This window comes from Haematobia irritans, chromosome 1 (genome assembly GCF_050003625.1).
Source record: "Haematobia irritans isolate KBUSLIRL chromosome 1, ASM5000362v1, whole genome shotgun sequence".
Taxonomy (NCBI): domain Eukaryota; kingdom Metazoa; phylum Arthropoda; class Insecta; order Diptera; family Muscidae; genus Haematobia; species Haematobia irritans.
In genome coordinates, this window is record NC_134397.1 from 185,652,918 (window position 1) to 185,676,517 (window position 23,600).

At 32.4% G+C, this 23,600-nt stretch overlaps 1 protein-coding gene across 4 annotated transcripts in view; it reads left to right on the plus strand.

The window, feature by feature from the left end:
- Adgf-D (Adenosine deaminase-related growth factor D) overlaps positions 1–23,600 on the plus strand; it is an 83,398-nt gene that overhangs the window by 57,195 nt on the left and 2,603 nt on the right. For 2 of the 4 annotated variants that reach the window (XM_075292306.1, XM_075292307.1), the window contains exons 2-4: positions 17,507–17,631; positions 17,696–18,056; positions 18,125–18,294. In XM_075292306.1, the coding sequence (XP_075148421.1) occupies positions 17,507–17,631; positions 17,696–18,056; positions 18,125–18,294 (656 nt within the window). Of the gene's footprint in view, positions 1–6,591; positions 6,885–7,114; positions 7,157–17,506; positions 17,632–17,695; positions 18,057–18,124; positions 18,295–23,600 lie in introns of those variants that run through there. The other 2 variants (XM_075292304.1, XM_075292305.1) reach the window with 2 other exon arrangements.

Sequence of the window (23,600 nt, forward strand, 5' to 3'; positions counted from 1 at the left end):
CATTCAAAGGGGTGATTCTCATGATGACCACCATCATCATCATCATCGTCATCTTCGTAGCAAACGTCATCACCCATAAGCATTATCATATTGATGATGATGACAATGAACCAAAAGTAATCCAAAAACAAAGTCTCTCACCACTCTTGGTGTTCTGGACTAATGAACAAAAAACTACATCAATTTCTGACTGAAATAAACCAAAAAGCAACGAGAAGAAGAAGAAAATGATTTTTTTGTTTGTTTTAAATGAAATTGTGACGGACAAATGATTTGTGACGATGATGTTTTTTTTATAATACGAGAATAATAAATCTGAGTAAACCATTTCCGAGAACATATTACAAAAATGTGGTGCAATGGTTAGCATGCCCGCCATGCATACGTTGGTTCGATTCCTGCTTCGACCGAACACCAAAAATGTTTTCCAGCGGTGGATTATCCCACCTCAGTAATGCTGGTGACATTTCTGAGGGTTTCAACGTTTCTCTAAGTGGTTTCACTACAATGTGGAACGCCGTTCGGACTCGGCTATAAAAAGGAGGTCCCTTGTCATTGAGCTTAACATGGAATCGGGCAGCACTCAGTGATAAGAGAGAAGTTCATCAATGTGGTATCACAATGGACTGAATAGTTTAAGTGATACATCGGGCTGCCACCTAACCTAACCTTCGTAAAAAGTTCGTACTTTTAACGAAATGATAGTCACATTTCATGACTTTTGTTAAATCATTTTTATGAATTCTTAATATTTTACGAAATATTTTGCGTTAAAATTTCTTCATTAAAAGAAGAACATTTGTCTTTGAAATTGCGAAGAAAATTCCGCAGAACATTTTTAACGAAATATTCTGCGTTAACATTTCTTCATAAAAAACTAGAATACTTTTCTTTGAAATTGCGAAGAAAATTCCGCGGAAATTTTTCCTACTTTAAATATATGAACTAATAGAAACATTTTCGTTATATTAACGAAATGGGTCATTAAAAGTGAGCCAGTGAAACAAATTCGTTAATACAACGAAATTTTTCGTTAATATAACGAATTTTCTGTTAATCAATGTAACGTTTCGTACTATTAATGAATATTTTCATTGTATTAATGAAAATGTTTCGTTATATCAATGAACAATTTTCGTTGGCTCAATTTTAATGAAATTTTCTTTGTGTGTGGGCCTATGGACGAAAATTTTAAAGATTCGTATCCAAACTGTAATGAAATGAAATTTTAAGACAATTTCATTAATACAATGAAAATATTCGTTAACAGTATGAAACGTTACGTTGATTAACAGAAAATTCGGCATAATAACGAAAAATTTCGTTATATTAACGAATTTGTTTCACTGACACACTTTTAATGAAACATTTCGTTAATATAACGAAAATTTTTCTAATCTGATTCTGTTTTCTCCTCCGGCCATAGAAATCTAGAGAGACTCTTTAGAAGCATCTTCCAATTTTTTCTATTTTTTAATGAAAATGTCATTAAATTTGAACCAACGAAAAGTTTTCATTGATATAACGAAACATTTTCATTAGTACAATGAAAATATTCGTTAACAGTATGAAACGTTACGATGATTAACAGAAAATTCGTCATAATAACGAAAAATTTTGTTGTATGAACGAATTTGTTTCACTGACTCACTTTTAACGACACATTTCGTTAATATAACGAAAATTTTTCTATTAGTGAAAATCTGATTCTGTTTTCTCCTCCGGCCATAGAAATCTAGAGAGACTCTTTAGAAGCATCCTCCAATTTTTTCTATTTTTTAATGAAAATTTCATTAAATTTGAACCAACGAAAAGTTTTCATTGATATAACGAAACATTTTTATTAATACAATGAAAATATTCGTTAACAGTATGAAACTTTACGATGATTAACAGAAAATTCGTCATAATAACAAAAAATTTCGTTGTATTAACGAATTTGTTTCATTGACACACTTTTAATGACACATTTCGTTAATATAACGAAAATTTTTCTATTAGTGAAAATCTGATTCTGTTTTCTCCTCCGCCTATAAAAATCTAGAGAGACTCTTTAGAAGCATCCTCCAAAAGTTTCAATTTTCGCCTCTGATAAATTTTTCCAATTAGTTGTCAATTTTCGATTCAATCTCTCAAACGAAATTCTATTCTCTACCTCATTTTGGAGGGCAGGAAGGAATAAACCTCCCACAATCCTCTTCCATACTTTTGCCGTTGGCTATAATTTTGATTCGTTATCCTCAACAACAGGTGTTAAGCTATTCAAATTTATATATATGAGATCAATGATCACTTGTTCTTCAAACTTTGTGGTTCTAGAGGATCGGTCACTCGCCACACTATACTGGGGTACTTCTCTTTTAGCGATAAGAGTAATTTCGTTTTCAAAACGCTCTAATGGGGGGGTAGATTTTCCACCTCCGGGTTAGGTTAGGCTTAGTAGCAGGTTCACTTAGAATATTCAGCATATTGCAGTGGTGCACATCTCTCTAATCACCGAGTGCTGCCCGATTCTATATTTAGCTCAATGACAAACCGAGTCCGAAACTGGTATTGAACACATGACCCTTTTGTATGAAAAGGCACCAATATCAATATTTATGGTACAATTAAATGAGGAATGTACGAGTATTAGGAGTCATGTTGTGAAGATTCATGTACAATATCCTTTTGTTGAATTCCAACACATTACCACTGCACTGGCAATCTTCTGGGTTGGATGATATAGCTGACATTGCTGTGAAGAAAATTGGTATTAGTGCCCACAAGATGTTGGAAATTCTGTTCAACCACTGCCTGAATTGCGAATACTTTCCGAATGTCTGGATGATGGCAGTGGTTGCATCGATTCCAAAAGCATGTGCTTCTACAAAGTAATGTTCGAGTCTGCGGGTGGGAAATATTTCGAAACATTTATTTTACAAAGAGTTGGAGAATACGCTGAAAACCCGGCAATTTAAGATGACACCAAATATGGCTTTCGCTGGGGACATTCCACTTCCTATGCACTGGTTCATGTCATCAATGCCTTCGAAAGACGACACGATACCATTGCCGTAGAGCTGGATTCTGCCAAGGCATTAGACACTGGTGATACAGACACCCAGAGAAGGAATACGATCAACTCAAACATGTTTCAATATTAAACCTAAACATGTCTAAATATTATTTTTGTACTATGTGTGTCGCAACCATGTTATTGCCTCAGAAATTATGTATATGATTTCGGCAACCTTGTGTATTTTTGGCGAGAAAACAATAGTTTTGCGACAAGCATATTCCATGTTCTCCGTCTAAAAATAACATATTGCTCTTGAAACATGTTGAGGGTGATCATATTCCGTCTCTGCGTGCAATAAGCAGATATTTAGACCATGTTCGAAGGCGAAGGCAAAGAAGCCTTAATTTGGGTACGTTTATACCCAAATAATCTGACCTATTAACTCTCAAGTCTTCCCCATATGGTTTGGAATTTATTCCAGCCGGATGGAAAGACTCAGGAACAGAGAATGAAGCCGACCCATTTTTGTAGGCGGCAGCTGACAATAAAGTTTTGCCTCCGGCAGCGGCTTACGGCTAAGCCGATATACATTTGTCCATTCGGCGGCGGACAATTATCCATTATAAAATCAATTTGAAGTTATTCGAATAGTAATGAGATTAGTTGTACAACCAATCATACAATCAAACTTACATTTCGTTAAAATTCTCTGAGCTACACAGACAAAAATTCGCGAAAATTTTTCCAATTAAAATCTTAATTGAGTTTTAAAAAATATTCAATTAAAAATTTAATTGATTCAACAAATTTTTTAATTGAAATAAAAATCAATCACACAAATTAATATTATCAATTAATTGTTTAATTGGATCAATTAATTTTTTAATTGACTGTCAATAATTGTTTTTAATTGATACTATCATTTCTGTGATTGAAGACATTTCTATTAAAAAATTAATTGGATCAATTAATTTCGCGATTGAATCAGAAAAACATTATTTTGTGTGTACATTTTGGAAAAACTATTATAGCAGCTTGAAATAAGCAGCGCGACTCGGCGGCTTCATTATCTGCTCAGGAAATGAGAAAGACGAGATCTTCCTGAAGTCAAAGTGCTAGACGATATCCATCTTCTATACAGTGTTGCCAGTATTGGGGATTTTCCACAAATCGGGGATATTTTTTCGTGGATTGAGTTGGGGACTTGGGGATTTGGTGGGGAATTTCCACAAATTTGGGGATTTTTGTGGGGAATTCTGGTCAGTATAACAAATCATGTTTTGAGTAATGGTTTATATGAAATTCTTTACTTCTACATGCTTAAAAAGCGGCTTAAAGATGTACAGAGAATCTTCAAAATATGAAAAAAAAACTTTCTATTCCGAGAGCTACTTTACAATTTACTTTGTTTGTAAGAAATTGTTTACTATTGTGAAATTATTTCGTAAGTACTTGGGTCGAAGTGTTGGCACCTGCATACATCACTGATTTGGAAAATATATATATCAAGCATATATAATAGAGTTCATATCGAGGCAACAACGCCTTTCAGAACTAAGTTTTGATTCATAACTACACATGTGGACCCAACTCCTATTTTTGATTCTCGAGCATATAGAAAACGATTTGCATAAGACACTAATTTGATGACTCTTTATACCAATAATTAATTCTGATGAGGGATTGTATCAGATATTATTTTGGGCACCCGTCTTATTCTTTGGATTTTGAAATTTTAATCTGATTGTTTCTCGAAAAATGGTATGACAAAAATTGCTCATTTTTTCCAATTTTAGATTATGACGGTTTTTTTACAGCAGAGCCTATTCCTTTTTACAAAAAAACTTGCCAAAACTGTATTGGGAATTTTTGTGGGGAATTATAAATTAAATTGGGGATTTTTGGGAATGAAAGCGTCTTATTTTGGGGACAAGAGCTCGAAAAATACTGGCAACATTGGTGCTATAGCAGATATATTATATTTAAGAGATATTTATCTCTAAAGAGAGGTTCTAGATTAGAGGTGTGCACGTGAGTAATATTTTACTCACGCTCACGCACACTCACGACGGAGAAATCTTATTCACGCACACTCAAGTACGATATTTTTTGGTAGGACTCACGCACACGCACGCTCAGGAGAAGAAAATTTGTGACTCACTAAAACTATCGTGACTCACGAAAAATGTCGTGACTCACGAAAAATGTCGTGACTCACGAATAATTTTATGAGTAATTTACATATAGGTTAGGTTAGGTGGCAGCCCGACGTATCAGGCTCACTTAGACTATTCAGTTCATTGTGATACCACATTGGTGAACTTCTCTCTTATCACTGAGTGCTGCCCGATTCCATGTTAAGCTCAATGACAAGGGACCTCCTTTTTATAGCCGAGTCCGAACGGCGTTCCACATTGCAGTGAAACCACTTAGAGAAGACCCTCAGAAATGTCACCAGCATTACTAAGATGGGATAATCCACCGCTGAAAAACTTTTTGGTGTTCGGTCGAAGAAGGAATCGAACCCACGATCTTGTGTATGCAAGGCGGACATGCTACAGTTGCGAGAGCGTTATAAAACTTTTAACACTTAGGATCAGTGCTGCCGCTACTGAAAAATTGAGTGAAGTAGATTTTGGAAAAAGTGGAGTAGATTGAATAAAATTGAAGGAGCATACATTTTTGAAAACAAAAGGATAGCGTCGGTGAGCGTATTCCTTTGCTAAAGATATTAAAGAATTTATAATTAATAATGTATTTATATTTTTCATGGAAATTATTGCACTACTTACCGATTCATCTTGCACATCACATGTCCACACGTTATTTACTCACAACAATTTGACAGTTCACGCATTGACACTTGTACAAAGCAAAAATAAAGGGTTGCCATTCCAGCGATGAAAAATAGGGTTTGTATATGTTCAATGATTAAAACCACTATGTTCATCGTAATTAAAGGAATAGGAAAAACAATTAGGTAATGTGGGGAAAATTTTAAAAATTTGAAGCAGAACAAAAAGTGAAGCAGATTTTTGGAAGAAGGAGTGACGAAGTAATTTTTGTGAAAATGAAGCAAAATACTTCGATTGAAGTAGTAGTGGCAGCACTGCTTAGGATGTCACTAAAATTATATATGAATTGAAGTCGTAAGCATTTCATGTTCGTAAGCGGTATTATTTTCGTGAGCGTGTTTTTCCGAAATTCGTTACTCACGCACACTCACGAAGATACTATTTTCGTGACTCACGCACGACATTTGTTTGGTTAATTACGCTCACGCCGTTACCATACAGTTACGTGAGTCACGACAATTTCGTGTCACGTGCACACCTCTATTCTGGATAGAGCAGTCTTTATGATGCAGGGTGCATTTCGATTCATAGATTAATATACAATTTTCACTTGGAACTAACTCGGAGAAGGCATTTACCTCTGACGGCAATTAAATGTCTTAGTGACAATGTTTACAATACCATGCAATAGTTTCTCGAAAATGGTTTGTAAATATGTATACAGTCCCTTGGTTTTAAACTGTTCATTTACTTTATTTCCAAAACAAACAAAAATAGACAAAAACCTTTTTCTGTCAATGTCTATGGAAATTGTGTAAAACTATCACAGCTGGAATATAAATTTCATGCATTTTAGTTTCAGCTTATCTGCCTAATGTGCAGTAAAATCAGTTGCAATGCATCTGTGGACCGTTTAACAATTCTTCAAAATCTTCAAAATATAAAAACGAGCGGTGTCGTATCGAGGAAATTTTGCACATAGCAGCAATTGAATTAACATTAAATTTATTGTGCCTTAATCATGGTGAAAATTTTAATACTTTTAAGCCTTGTGGTTTTCATAAGTTCTATTCAATCCATGGAATTATGTGAGTGTCCATAATAAAGAAGAAAATACCATGTAAATGAATACAATTCAAAGTGATTTTTTTGTTTTCAAAACTTACATAACTAAGTGTTATACAACATAAGAAAATATGGAAAAATTTATAAGACAAGAGAACAATAAAAATATATGTGAGAAGATGTTGTATTAACATCCACTTCACTTATGGAATGTTTCGTTTTTGTATTTTCGTTTTTTTTTTTGCCATCTTAGCCAACTTTACGATAAAAGTGATCTATGATAATCTACCGACAGGTGCGCAGAAATATCCACAATTAAATAAACAAATATCCCAAGTGCATGACCCTAACTATCTTCATAGTAGAGTCATTGCATTAGTAATTACATTTACAAAACCTACACATTAGTGAACAAAAAATAGTCTTCCCGAAAAAGAAAATTGTTAAAAATATGTGTAGTTAGCAAAGATACCAACCAATATAAATATAAGGAACAGAGAATATTTTAATTGAGACTGCTAAGAGGGATAAAAATTGATTTTACGACATTGGAATATTTGCATACACCGAAACAAAGGTGAATTGTTTTTTTTTTTAGGAAAACTTAACTAACAATACTCGCACAATGAAATTGAACTACATAATAACCCGCTCTGCTTTTTAATTACTATTTATGAAATTAAGGCTTCTGAAAAACAAAACTGAACTAAAAGTAAAGTAAAACTTTATTTGCGCGAAATCATGACCATATTTATCGTGTATTGGTTCATTCTTACCATTTGTGGGAATTTTACAAATAAAAGAAATATCACCAAAATACTTCAAATTAAAACAAGTATATACGGCCGTAAGTTCGGCCAGGCCGAAGCTTATGTACCCTCCATCATGGATTGCGTAGAAACTTCTTCTATACACTGCCATCCACAATCGAATTACTTAAGTTGCGGCAACGCTTGCCGATGGCAAGGTATCTTAAAACCTCCTAACACCATCTTCTAAATTGTATGTAAGTCCATACGTGGTATATATTAAATCAAAAAAAGATCGATCTAATACGTATATAATTCAGTTTGACAAAGTAGACATAAAATTTTGACAAAATTTTCTACAGAAATAAAGATTTAACATTTTGACAAAATTTTCTATAGAAAGAAAATTTTGACAAAAATTTCTACAGAAATAAAATATGAACAAAATTTTCTATAGAAATAAACTTTTGACAAAATATTCTATAGAAATAAAATCTTGGTAGATTATTTTTGGCTCAAGTGGCAACCATGATTATTAACCGAATAAAATTTGAACAAAATTTTCTATAGAAATAAAATTTTGACAAAATTTTCTATATAAATAAAATTTTGGTAGATTATTTTTGGCTCTAGTGGCAACCATGATTATGAACCGATATGGACCAATTTTTGTGTGATTAGACCAATTTTGGTATGGTTGTTAGCGACCGTTTACTAACACCACGTTCCTAATTTGCACCGTATCGGACGAATTTTGCTCCTCCAAGAGGCTCGGGAGGTCAAATCTGGAGAACGTTTTATATGGGGGCTATATATAATTATGGACCGATATGGACAAATTCTGGCACGGTTGTTAAAGATCATATACTAACACCATGTTCAAAATTACAACCGGATTGGATGAAATTTGCTTCTCTTGGAGACTTCGCAAGCCAAATCTGGGGATCGGCTTATATGGGGGCTATATATAATTATGAACCGATGTGGACAAATTTTTGCATGGTTATTAGAGACCATATAACAATATCATGTACCAAATTTCAGGCGGATCGGATGAAATTTGCTTCTCTTTGAGGCTCCGCAACCCAAATCTGGGAATCGGTTTATATGGGCGCTATATATAATTATGGACCGATGTGGACCAATTTTTGCACGGTTATTAGAGACCATATACCAATACCATGTACCAAATTTCAGCCGGATCGGATGCAATTTGCTTCTCTTTGAGGCTTCGCAAGCCAAATCTGGAGATCGGTTTATATGGGTTCTATATATAATTATGGACCGATGTGGACCAATTTTTGCATGGTTGTTAGAGACCATATACCAACACCATGTACCAAATTTCAGCCGGATCGGATGAAATATGCTTCTCTTAGAGGCTCCACAAGCCAAATCTGGGGATCGGTTTATATGGGCGCTATATATAATTATGGACCGATGTGGACCAATTTTTGCACGGTTATTAGAGACCATATACCAATACCATGTTCCAAATTTCAGCCGGATCGGATGCAATTTGCTTCTCTTTGAGGCTTCGCAAGCCAAATCTGGAGATCGGTTTATATGGGGTCTATATATAATTATGGACCGATGTGGACCAATTTTTGCATGGTTGTTAGAGACCATATACCAACATTATGTACCAAATTTCAGCCGGATCGGATGCAATTTGCTTCTCTTTGAGGCTTCGCTAACCAAATCTGGAGATCGGTTTATATGGGGGCTATATATAATTATGGACCGATGTGGACCAATTTTTGCGTGATTGTTAGAGACCATATACCAAAACCATGTACCAAATTTCAGCCGGATCGGATGAAATATGCTTCTCTTAGAGGCTCCACAAGCCAAATCTGGGGATCGGTTTATATGGGGGCTATATATAATTAAGGACCGATATGGACCATTTTGTGCTTGGTTGTTAGAGACCATATACCAACAACATGTACCAAATTTCAGCCGGATCGGATGAAATTTGCTTCTCTTTGAGGCTCTGCAAGCCAAATCTGGGTATCGGTTTATATGGGGGCTATATATAATTATGGACCGATGTGGACCAAATTTTGCATGGTTATTAAAGACCATATACCAACACCATGTACCAAATTTCAGGCAGATCGGATGAAATTTGCTTCTCTTTGAGGCTCCGCAACCCAAATCTGGGGATCGGTTTATATGGGGGCTATATATAATTATGGACCGATGTGGACCAATTTCTGCATGGTAGTTAGAGACCATATACCAACACCATATACCAAATTTCAGCCGGATCGGATGAAATATGCTTCTGTTAGAGGCTCCACAAGCCAAATCTGAGGGTCCCTTTATATGGGGGCTATACGTAAAAGTGGACCGATATGGCCCATTTTCAATACCATCCGACCTACATCGATAACAACTATTTGTGCCAAGTTTCAAGTCGATAGCTTGTTTCGTTCGGAAGTTAGCGTGATTTCAACAGACGGACGGACGGACGGACATGCTTAGATCGACTCAGAATTTCACCACGACCCAGAATATATATACTTTATGGGGTCTTAGAGCAATATTTCGATGTGTTACAAACGGAATGACAAAGTTAATATACCCCCATCCTATGATGGGGGGTATAAAAATCGTGAACGGATGGCAACGAACTGAAGAGAAAACGTTCACTAAACAATCAAAACGGAATGTTCATGGTTTCGTCCACGGACGTTCACGATTTCATGAACGGCGTTCGATTTCCTTTGGCCATGAATAGTCTTGAAATAATCGTTAGACGTTGTTATGACAATTCAGTTAGTATTGGAATGTGTTAAGGCGACTGTTAATACGTTGGAGCAGACAAACCAGTTACCAGTTCGAGTTACGGAAGCGGAAACAATTTTAGATGTATAAATACATAGATTAATTTGTAATGTAAATTTTGTGCAAAAATTACAAAGTGTAAATTAGTATTCATAACAATGATACTGTGCAGGATTAAAAAAATGGTGTAAATCGTTTTCTCCACTTGTACCCCCATATACATAAAAGTTAAAGTAAACTTTAAACCTACTATTATCATACAAATTCCTTCGATAAACTGTTAGTAAATTGTTATGAATATATGCGATAGTACCCAGCAAAAACTTTTGGAAGTTCTTCCAAAGGCACAACTTTAAAAGCACTTCCAGAAGATGCACTCCCAATGATGTTCTTTATTTTAACTACCCAGGAAGTTCTTTTAATTCAATTTTTTATAACTTGGTTTTTTCATACTTTTAATGGGTAATTTTAACTTTTTTTGTTTCAAAGAGGTTAAAAACAGAGTAAGAATTCATAAAATGGTACAAATCATTTAAATTTTGTCGAAAAAAATGCTAAATCCAATCTGAGAAAATTGTCAATTTTTGAAAATATTTGAGGTCTAACGTTTCCGACAAGCGTTAGAATCCATTAAAAATTATAAAAATTATTTATTTGACAAAATATCACAGAATTTTTTAATTTACATCCAAAACATTGAATTTGGATCACACCTAAAGAAGTGATGCAAATTCAGTGCATCGACTGTTGAAATGGAGGACTTCCGTCCTATGACAAGCCCATGTTAAATTCATCGCTTCTGCGTGAATTTTGCACCACTTCCGGATCCAAAATGAACATTTTCATTACTTTTTTGGCGACGCTTTTTTTGCTGGGTAGTTAAAGAGCTAAAAATAAAAAACAAGTAAGTAAAGTAGAAAGTCGGGCTGGGCCGACTATATCATACCCTAAACCACCCCTACTGAATTAGTAAACATAAGCATTTGTGGGGTATCATTGGTATAGGTTTTGGTGAACATAAAGGGGGGTACATGTTTATGGGTGTCTTGTCACAATCTGAGCAGAAATGTCTAATATTAGGAGCTATAGTTTATTTTGCACCAAAAGAGTTAGTATGCCATTAATATTGAGTCCATTATTAAACAAGAGGAAATCGGTCAATTAGTTGTGGGTAATAAATTCAAATTTCTGCAAATACACGCAAAGAAAAAAAAACGTTTGGAAAACGTGTACCGAAAACGTTTTTCTTTTGTTAGAGTTTTTTGAATTGCTTCGAAAATTTTAAACTTTTATCACCAAAAAAATTCGTTTGTTACAAAGTTTTTATTTTTTTCAATAAAAAAAGTTAGTTTTGAAACAACAACTGAGTCCATTTCGTTTATATCAAACACTGCTCTTTTCTGACTTTTGGTCTTTAATAAAACAAATTTTGCAGTTCAAAATTTAATATAGTACAATGTAATGTTAAACATATTTTCGGAATCTTCCGAACATATGTGGAATGTATGTAAAAAAAAAAAAAAAAAAAACTTTGGTCGAAGCAGGGATCGAACCCACGACCCTTGGCATGAGAGTCAGACGTAGCAACCACTGCTCCACGGTGCCAAACTAAATGTTTGTTTCTGTTAAATAAACTTTGTTTATTCGGTTCGTGGGCGCCGCAAGCTATGCTATATAAATATAACTTATATGGATAATTATCTATTGATGACCATAACATGTACATAGCTCAGTGGTTAGTGTGTTGGCTTACAAAGTGCATGGTCCGCGGTTCGATTCTCCGTCCAGGCGAAAGGTAAAAAAATTTTAAAAATTTATAAATTCGTATAATTTCTTCTACATTGTTGGTATTACAGGAAAAGGTGTTAAGAACTAAAAAAACTCGTGGATGTGAGAAAGATGTGAAAAAATGCAATTAGCGAGAAAAAATTTTTTTTTAGTTAGTCTTTATGAAATTGTTGTTACATCCTGGAAAAGAATAAATGTTTATCACAAAAAGTATATACTTTTCTTCCAAATATACTTCCTTACAGCGAAAAGCAAATAAGAAACGAACTTTGTTTGTCTAAAATTTCGTTTGGGAGGAAAGAATTATTTTTTTGCGTGTATGGCAAAAGATTTATGTAAGAGCTACATGTAAGTCTAAACACGATCAGCTAGTACAACAAAATTTGAAATTTGAATAACATTTGAATAACAAAATCGAGCGATGCATATTTATGGGACCTATATCTAAATTTGAACCAATTTGTATAATATTTTGCAGGTATGATTGATACCACAGAAGGTCACTTTGTGTAAAATTTGAGTACGATCAGTTAATAAATGAGGCCCCTATGGTCAAAAATAAGGTTATTAGGGGCAAATTTTTCAAAATCGGGCGATACATATATATGGGAGCTGTATCTAAATTTGAACCGATTTCGATGAAATTTTGCACATACAGTTAGTGCTATAGATGATTACATTTAGCCAACCTTGGTTATGATCGGTTGATAAATAAGGGTTTTACGGCCAAATTTGGCAAAATCGGGCGATACATATATATGGGAGCTATATCTAAATCAGAACCGATTTCGATGAAATTTCGCACATACAGTTAGAGCTATAGAAGATTACATTTAGCCAACTTTGAGTACAATCGGTTGATAAATAAGGGTTTTACGGCCAAATTTGGCAAAATCGGGCGATACATATATATGGGAGCTATATCGAAATCTGAACCGATTTCGATGAAATTGCGCACATACAGTTAGAGCTATAGAAGATTACATTTAGCCAACTTTGAGTACAATCGGTTGATAAATAAGGGTTTTACGGCCAAATTTGGCAAAATCGGGCGATACATATATATGGGAGCTATATCTAAATTTGAACCGATTTCGATGAAATTTCGCACATACAGTTTGAAGAAGATTACATTTAGCCAACCTTGGTTACGATCGGTTGATAAATAAGGGTTTTACGGCCAAATTTGGCAAAATCGGGCGATACATATATATGGGAGCTATATCTAAATCAGAACCGATTTCGATGAAATTTCGCACATACAGTTAGAGCTATAGAAGATTACATTTAGCCAACTTTGAGTACAATCGGTTGATAAATAAGGGTTTTACGGCCAAATTTGGCAAAATCGGGCGATACATATATATGGGAGCTATATCTAAATCAGGGGCCAAATCACCGCATTCGTCATCGAGTTCTGTTTCGTATCGAGAAACATTTCGATCGCTGTAAAATTTTGGATCACCGCATTCGATCGTAATTTATTTTGTCTACTACTTTTTTTTACATTGCTGTAAACATATGGTAATAAGAAATTGGAAGCAAAAGATGATTTCAAAATAACTTTTTGTGATCAAAATATGTATATGTGTAAAAATTATTATGAATCCATCTGTTTTTGTTTTCTTCGTCTTCGGATTCAGAGGATGAGTACAAAGTGGCATTAATAAGGAAAAATATTCGAGACAAAATCAGTCGTTTAGCATTGCCTGTAAGTGATTCTATATTGAAGTGAGTGCTTTTAACTAATTGTGTTTTAACATCCATAGAGTTAAAAGACGCTTTCGTCTGTCAAAAGAAGCTTTTAAAAACGTTCTTGAAAAAATGAGCTTTTTGAAGCGGCTACTGAGCTCCTTTCTTTGTTCCGTTTCCCTAAATGCAAGTAAAATTACATTTTCTTAAATGTATTTCGCGAAAATATATAAATAATACTTTCATTTTCACCAACTACTTGTTTCTTTTTGTTCACCTTTTTTCTGCTCAAAAATCACTACATACTTCGTTTTCGATAGCATGCTACCTATCGTGTTCAACTTCGAGTAGAAACAATTCGATAACGACTGCGGTGATCCGCGTAAACTACATTACGAAGACGAAGTACTCGATTTCGACTGCGGTGATTTGGCCCCAGAACCGATTTCGATGAAATTTCGCACATACAGTTAGAGCTATAGAAGATTACATTTAGCCAACTTTGAGCACTTTCGGTTGATAGATAAGGGTTTTACGACCAAATTTGGCAAAATCGGGCGATACATATATATGGGAGCTATATCTAAATCTGAACCGATTTCGATTATTTTTGGCACATATTGTCAGTACCATAAAAGATTAGAGTAAGCCAAGTTTGAGTAAGATCGCTTAATAAATAAGGTTTTTATGGCCAAATTTGGGAAAATCGGGCTATACATATATATGGGAGCTATATCTAAATCTAAACCGATTTCGATGAAATGCAGACTTAAAGGGTGATGAAAAAGTTTACTATGTGCAAAATTTGATGACGATCGGTTTGTAAAAAAGCGCAACGTGACTCCATTTGTCGAAATCGGGCGATACATATATATGGGAGCTATATCTAAATTTGATCCGATTTCTTCCAAATTCAATAGCGTTCGTTCTTGTGCCCAAAAACACCCTGTACCAAATTTCATCCAAATCGGTTAATAATTGCGACCGGAATCATGTGAACAACAAATACATGGACAGACGGACAGACGGACACCAAGCGCTAGATCGACTCAGGAGGTGATTCTGAGTCGATCGGTATATATTTTATGGATCGAAAATCAATATTTCTGGTAGGCACTTTTTGTGGCCGATCAAACTTATTATACCCTGACCACTATGTGGTTTAGGGTATAAATAGGAGATTCTATTCTAAACTTTATTTTAAAGACTTTTTTTTGAAACATAGCATGGTTTCTGTTGTTGTCGAGTACGAATTTGGAAATATAAGTTGTCGCTAACATAATTTTAATGTACTCTGATAGCACGTGAAGAAAAAAGCTGATTAAATTAAACTTTGTTTCCTAGAATTAAGTACGTAAAACTCACATTTAAAAGAGAATTGTGTCTCAAATGTATCCTTACTTCAATTCTCCACTTCTTTGGCTGGGGTATCAATACCAAAATCATTAGTATAAAGACAAAATTTTTGGAACTGGGCATGCTTTTTTTTTTTTTTGAGTGCAGTCCCTTGAGCTCAGTGTTGTCAGTATTGGAGTTTTTCCCCAAATCGGGAAAATGGATCGGGACAAAACTTTTGAGTTGGGGATTTGGGGATTTGGTGGGGAATTTCCACAAATTTGGGGATTTTTGTGAGGAATTCTGGTCAGTATGTTATAACAAATCAGGTTTTGAGTTATGGTTTATATGAAATTCTTTACTTCTACATGCTTAAAAAGGGGCTTAAAAAGTACAGAGAATCTTCAAAATATGAAAAAAAGAACTTTCTATTTCGAGAGCTACTTTAAAATTTACTTTGTTTGTAAGAAATTGTTTACTATTGTGAAATTATTTCGTAAGGACTTGGGTCGAAGTGTTGGCCCCTCATCTGTATACATCATTGGTTTGGAAAATATATATCAAACATATATAATAGAGTTCATATCGGGGCAACAACGCCTTTCAGAACTTCAGTTTCGATTCATAACTACAGATGTTGACCCAATTCCTACTTTTATTTCTCGCACATATGCTGGTTAAAATTTCAAGGGCCGATGTTGATTTTGAATAAAACACAAACTATTTAGCCTGAATCTTAATCGGGCTGCCACTTTAACCTAACCTAACCTAACCTAGAAAATTGTTGTAATTTTATTTTATTATGATATATTGGTATTACTCAATTATGTATGGAACAAAATATCGGCCAAAGGGACGCCGCGACCTCGGTGGCACACCTTCATCCGATGGTCCAAATTTTCGATGACGCTGAGGCATAAATGACGCTATGCCGTTAATGTGCCGAATTATCTCATCCTTTAGCTCTTGACTTGTTTCTGGCTTATCGACGTATACTTTTTCTTTCAAATAACCCCAAAGAAAAAAGTCCAACGGTGTTAAATCACATGATCTTGGCGGTCAATTGACATCGCCATTACGTGAGATAATACGGCTATTGAATTTGTTGCGCAAAAGAGCCATTGTTTCGTTAGCTGTGTGGCAAGTGGCACCGTCCTGCTGAAACCACATATCGTCCACATCCATATCTTTCAATTCGGGCCATAAAAAGTTCGTTATCATCTCACGATAGCGAACACCATTCACAGTAACTGCCTGACCGGCCTCATTTTGGCAAAAATACGGCCCGATGATGCCGCCAGCCAATAAACCGCACCAAACAGTCACTCTTTGTGGGTGCATTGGTTTTTCGACAATCACTCTTGAATTCTCATTCGCCCAAATGGGGCAATTCTGTTTATTGACGAATCCACTGAGGTGAAAATGTGCCTCATCACTGAAGATTATTTTCTTCGAAAATTGATCATCCACTGTTGCCATTTCTTGGAACCATTTAACACGTTGTTGGATTGTGTATCTCTCCATGGTTCAAATTGAGTAAGTCTGAAATAGAGAAATGTCAAATAAAATTCGGAAAAAACTTGGCGTTTAGGTGTGGTTCACATTCAACATCGGCCCTTACAATTTAACCACCCTTTAGAAGACGATTTGCATTAGACACAAATTCGATGACTCTTTATACCAATAATTAATTCTGATGAGGGATTGTATCAGATAATATTGTGAGTACCCGTCTCATTTTTTGGATTACGAAATCTTAATCTTATTGTATCTCGCAAATTGGTATAACAAAAATTGCACATATTTTCCAATTTTTAGATTATGACGGATTTTTTACAGCAGAGCCTATACCTTCTAACAAAAAACTGTATTGGGAATTTTTGTGGGGAATTTTAAATTAAATTGGGGATTTTTGGGGATGAAAGCTTCTTATTTTGGGGACAAGAGACCGAAAAATACTGGCAACACTGCTTGAGCTGGTATATCGACGTCCGTTAATTTGTCTTAATCTAAATTGTTCGTTATTTCAATTAAAAGGTTTCATTGAATCAATGACATTTTCTTTGTGTGTAAGTTGAGAGCATCTTTAAATTGTTGCTTGTGCATTCATCCCGTAGTAAAAAATTCACCCGAGGTCCTCCTTAACACACCTTAGAAAATAGAATCCTGAAATTTTGAAACGCAAACTTGTAGCATAGTTTTGACTTCGTACTTCATTGCCAAGTGTCATGAAATTTTAATTAATTTGCTGTTAAACTTAATAACACTTAATTTGTTTTTTTTTTTAGCTTATGATGCCTTACGAGCAAAAATCATGGAAGCCGAACGGTCATCTTCTCTGGGTGGTAACATTTGGTTATCTTCAGCCGAAGAGAAAGCCAATAGCATTTTAATGAATGCCAAGAAGGAAGAGGTTTGTTCTTATCTTCACTTAAGACCCTATACATGTATGCATATCAAAAGCACCCGATTTTTAGATCAATGAAGGTTTGAAGGATCCCACCAAATATCCACCAGCCATGCATTTCTTTCAAGGCAGACAATTCCTGAGACAAAGTGAAGTCTTTCGAATAATACAGAAAATGCCCAAGGGAGCATTATTACATGCCCACAACAAAGGTATGGTCACATCGAAATGGGTCATTGGAAATCTTACGAATCTCTATAACCTATACACCTGTCGCGATGTCAGTGGCTTGTTAATTTTCACCTACGACCAGGCTCAATGTCACAGTGAAATAACCAATGTCTGTTTGGAACGTGTCAATGCCGAGGATAAACGGGTCTATGAAAAACGCTTGGAGAAACACATTAGCATGTATAGCATGCATCCTGAATGTAAGTTAGGGAAGATATTTTGGGACAAATGTTTGTGTTTTCGTATTATTTGAAGGATGTTTTTTCAGCTGCGATTACTGATACCCGGAAATTGTGGAAACGTTTTGAGAATATCTTCGTTACAATGGATCAAATGTTTAAATATCAACCGGCATTTTGTAATTATCACAAACGTTTGCTGGAGGAACTATGTGAGGATAATATAATCTATGCCGAAATACGAGCTTCATTGTCACCGGTAAGAAATTAATATGGGTTAGAAAATTAAATTAAATTAATATAGAAAAAATGTTGCATACATGCAGTCTTACAAAAGTTTTTATGTATCTAAAATTTGTTTGAATCTATTAAATTTTATTGTTCAAAAGCAAAAAATGTCTGAAATGCTACAAAATTTAGAATCAGTTTAGATCTGTGCTGCAAGATTTTGGGCCATTCCTTGCGAAGCGCCGTCTTGATATGGTCGACCAAACTCACTCTCCGAAATTCTCCAAGGCGCAAACGGAATGATCGGATATGAAGCATGGTTGATGCAATGTCCATGGCTTTCGGACGCAATGTTTGTCTGCCCAGGCCTTCAGTACTCTCTCTATAGGACATTTTCTCGTGAATGCGGGCGAGAAGCGACCAAATGTCCTCACGGCGGTCTATGCTATTGCCTTCGATAGCCCTTGAGTTCTGGTGGCAAATTGAACGTGTACATTTTCAGGTGACCTCTTTGGCAAACAACCCCGATTATTTTGTGTGTTCACAAACTGCTCAATTTGAAATTGTTTCTAGTAGGAGAAAACCAAATTCGGTATGTGACCACTATCGTGCAAGTGAAGCGACTCTTTGGATCTTCTCAGTCTAACCTTTTTGCTCATTTTGCAAAATGTATAGCATCCATGCTTGTGTTATCAGCACATGAGTATATTTCCACCCCTGCACCGTGGGTTTACGATCCAATGTGGCCTTCACCTTTCGGATCATTTCTTGTGTTGTTACTTGTTTTTTTTTTCATCCATTTGTTGGGCGCGATGCAATACTGCCAGTATCGAATAAGCGTGAAGCCAAAGATTTATTCACAATTAAATGCTGAAGGCCTCTAACTATAATCACTTGCGTTTCTAGCCAAATATAAAGCAATCACAATAAGGCTTGCATTCTATCACGAGTGCAATATATCAAAATGGTTTTGTAAGTCAATGGAACAAATCTGTCAGCCACTCCGTATTGATTGTGATATTAAAATGGACTTGTTGTATGATTGTCTGAGTTGGTAGAATTCTACCACAAATGGTGGATTTTTCACTGTTTGGTAGATTAGTAGAGTTCTTCATATTTTGGTAGATTTTTCTAAATATTCTTTCCTAACTACAATTTTACATCACACTACATCAGTTTTTTATTGAAATAAAATTTTTGACAAAATTTTCTATAGAAATTAAATTTTGACAAAATTTTCTCTAGAAATAAATTTTGACAAAATTTTCTATAGAAATAAAATTTTAACAAAATTTTCTATAGAAATAAAATTTTGAGAAAATTTTCTATAGAAATAAAATATTGACAAAATTTCTATACCAATAATATTTTGACAAAATTTTCTATAGAAATAAAATTTTTACAAAATTTTGTATAGAAATAAAATTTCGACAAAATTTTCTATAGAAATAAATTTTTGATAAAATTTTCAATAGAAATAAAATTTTGACAAAATATTCTATTGAAATAAAATTTTGACAAAAATTTCTATAGAAATAAAATTTTGACAAAAATTTCTATAGAAATAAAATTTTGACAAATTTTTCTATATAAATAAAATATTGACAAAATTTTCTATAGAAATAAAATTTTGACAAAATTTTCTATAGAAATAAAATTTTGACAAAATTTTCTATAGAAATAAAATTTTGACAAAATTTTCTATAGATATAAAATGTTGACAAAATTTTCTATAGAAATAAAATTTTGACAAAATTTTCTATTGAAATAAATTTTTTCTAAAGAAATGAAATTTTGACATTTTTTTCTTTTTGTCTATTTTCTATAGATATAAAATTTTAACAAAATTTTCTATAGAAATAACATTTTGACAAAATTTTCTATAGAAATAAAATTTTGACAAAATTTTCTATAGAAATAAAATTTTGACAAAATGTTCTATAGAAATAGAATATTCACAAAATTTTTTATATAAATAAAATTTTGAAAAATTTTTCTATATAAATAAAATTTTGACAGAATTTTCTAAAGAAATAAAATTTTGACAAAATTTTCTATTGAAATAAAATTTTGACAAAATTTGCTATAGAAATAAAATTTTGACAAAATTTTCTATAAAAATAAAATTTTGACAAAAATTTCGATAGAAATAAAATTTTGACAAAATTTTCTATAGAAATAAAATTTTGACAAAATTTTCTACAGAAATAAAATGTTGACGAAATTTTCTATATAAAAAATTTTTTTGACAAAATATTCTATTGAAATAAAATTTTGACAAAATTTTCTAAAGAAGTATATTTTTGATAAAATGTTCTATTGAAATAAATTTTTTCTAAAGAAATAAAAATTTGACATTTTTTCTTTTTTTCTATTTTCTATATATATAAAATTTTTACAAAATTTTCTATAGAAATAAAACTGTGACAAAATTTTCTATAGAAATAAAATTTTGACAAATTTTTTTATAGAAATAAAATTGTGACAAAATTTTCTATAGAAATAAGATTTCGACAACATTTTCTATAGAAATAAAATGTTGACAAAATTGTCTATATAAATAAAATTTTGACAAAGTTTTCTATAGAAATAAAATCTTAACAATATTTTCTATAGAAATAAAATCTTCACAAAATGTTCTATAGAAATAAAATTTTGACAAAATTTCTATAGAAATGAAATTTTGACAAAATTTTCTCTAGAAATAAAAATTTGACAAAATGTTCTATAGAAATAAAACATTCACAAAATTTTTTATATAAATAAAATTTTGACAAATTTTTCTATATAAATAAAATTTTGACGAAATTTTCTATTTAAAAAAATTGTTGACAAAATATTCTATTGAAATAAAATTTTGACAAAAATTTCTATAGAAATAAAATTTTAACAAAATTTTCTGCAGAAATAAAATTTTGACAGAATTTTCTAAAGAAATAAAATTTTGACAAATTTTTTTTCTTTTTTTCTATTTTCTATAGAAATAAAATTTTGACAACATTTTCTATAGAAATAAAATGTTGACAAAGTTTTCTATAGAAATAAAATTTTGATAAAATTTTCTATAGAAATAAAATTTTGACAAAGTTTTCTATAGAAATAAAATCTTGACAAAATTTTCTATATGAATAAAATTTTGGTAAAATTTTCTATAGAAATAAACTCTTGAGAAAGTCTTCTATAGAAACAAAAGTTTGAGGAAATCTTATATAAAAGCATTTCAAACAACACATTCAGACAAAATTTTCTATATTCTTTTGTGAAAATTTCTATAGAAATAAAATTTTGTCAATATATTCCATATATAAAATATCAAAATATTTTACCAAAATTTTATTCCTATAGAAAATTTTGTCAAAATTTTATTTCTATAGAAAATTTTGTCAAAATTTTATATCTATAGAAAACAGAAAAAAAAAGAAATGACATTTTCACAAACATTTTCTATACATATAAAATTTGGACAAGATTTTATTTTTATAGAAAATTTTGTCAAAATTGTTTCTATACAAAAAATTGTAAGTTGTAGTGTAAACTCAAACGCAGTGGCGAGCAAGTCACTTTTTCTTATTAAAAAATTTAATTTCCCTGAGGACGGACAACGATGGTGTTCGAAATATTTGAAAGAATTAAAAATAAAAGCACTATAAAATACTAAGATTTTATTTTGTTTTATTACAACATGACCTCAAGCCTTACAAACTCTAGAAATAATTATACTAAAAGGTCAACCATACAACAACTACCAAAAAAAAAAATATTTCAATAAAAAATTGTGTCAAAATTTTATTTCTAAAGAAGATTTCGACAAAATTTTATTTCTATAGAAGATTTAGACAAATTCTTGTCAAAATTGTATTTTTATTGAAAATTTTTAAAAGTTTTATGTTTATATAAGATTGCCTCAAAATTTCATTTCTATAGAGAAATTCTCAAAATATTATTTCTATAAAAAATTTTTTCCACATTTTATTTCTATAAACATTTTTCAAATCCTTTTATTTAAATTTTAACAAAATTTTCTATAGAAATAAAATTTTGACAAAATCTTATATAGAAAGAAATAAATTTTGACAACATTTTCTATAGAAATAAAATTTTAACAAAATTTGTTATAGAAATATTTAAAATTGCTATAGAAATAAAATGTTGAGAAATTCTTGTAAAGAAATAAAATTTTGAGGAAATTTGATCAAAAATTTTCTACAGAAATAAAATGTTGACAGAATTTTCTAAAGAAATACAATTTTGACAACATATCTAATTATACAATTATTTTTCGAGCTTTATGGACAGATATAGATTAAGGAACATGGTTAATAGAGCCATTGAAAAGAAAACGCCAGATACCAATCTATACACGCCTGGACTGTACATGTTTCGGTTCGGGCGAATGAACCTTTCCACAGCCTTTAGTATAGATCTGGCTGGGAGAGATAACTCAATTTTGGGCCCTTTATGCTAACTCCTTATGGAGAAAACATTTGGGAAATTTCCTCTTACAAATTGAATCATCTTTTCTCCCACTGTACATCATCTTTTCATATAACTTACGAGTCCCTTAATCTTATTTTTATTTCGTTTTGTTACATAGTAATGCAACAACACGAAATTTATTTTTAGAAAGCTAATTTGTTGGAATTCACCTAAGTGGTGAACAGTCGAACAATGCTTATTGTTTCTACAGTCAACTACAACATATGACAATTAACAGAAACTGGTTTCCAGGATACAACAACAATTCTAACGCGTACATTAGTCGTGTTTTTCCTAGTTTTACGACGGGCTCATCGTTGCTTATTATATTACATGTTAGCCTGATACCGAAACAGGCAATTGACGTCCAAATGCATTATATCTAATTATACAATTATTTTTCGAGCTTTATGGACAGACAACATTTTTTTCTTTTTTTCTATTTTCTATAGAAATAAAATTTTGACAAAATTTTCTAAAGAAATAAAATTTTGACAAAATTTTCTATGGAAATAAAATTTTGACAAAATTTTCTATGGAAATAAAATTTTCGCAAAATTTTCTATGGAAATAAAATTTTCACAAAATTTTCTATAGAAATAAAATTTTGACAAAATTTTCTATGGATATAAAATTTTCGCAAAATTTTCTATAAAAAGTAAAATTTTGACAAAATTTTCCATAAAAAGTAAAATTTTGACAAAATTTTCTATGGAAATAAAATTTTGACAAAATTTTCTATGGAAATAAAATTTTGACAAAATTTTCTATGGAAATAAAATTTTGACAAAATTTTCTATGGAAATAAAATTTTCACAAAATTTTCTATGGAAATAAAATTTTGACAAAATTTTCTTTGGA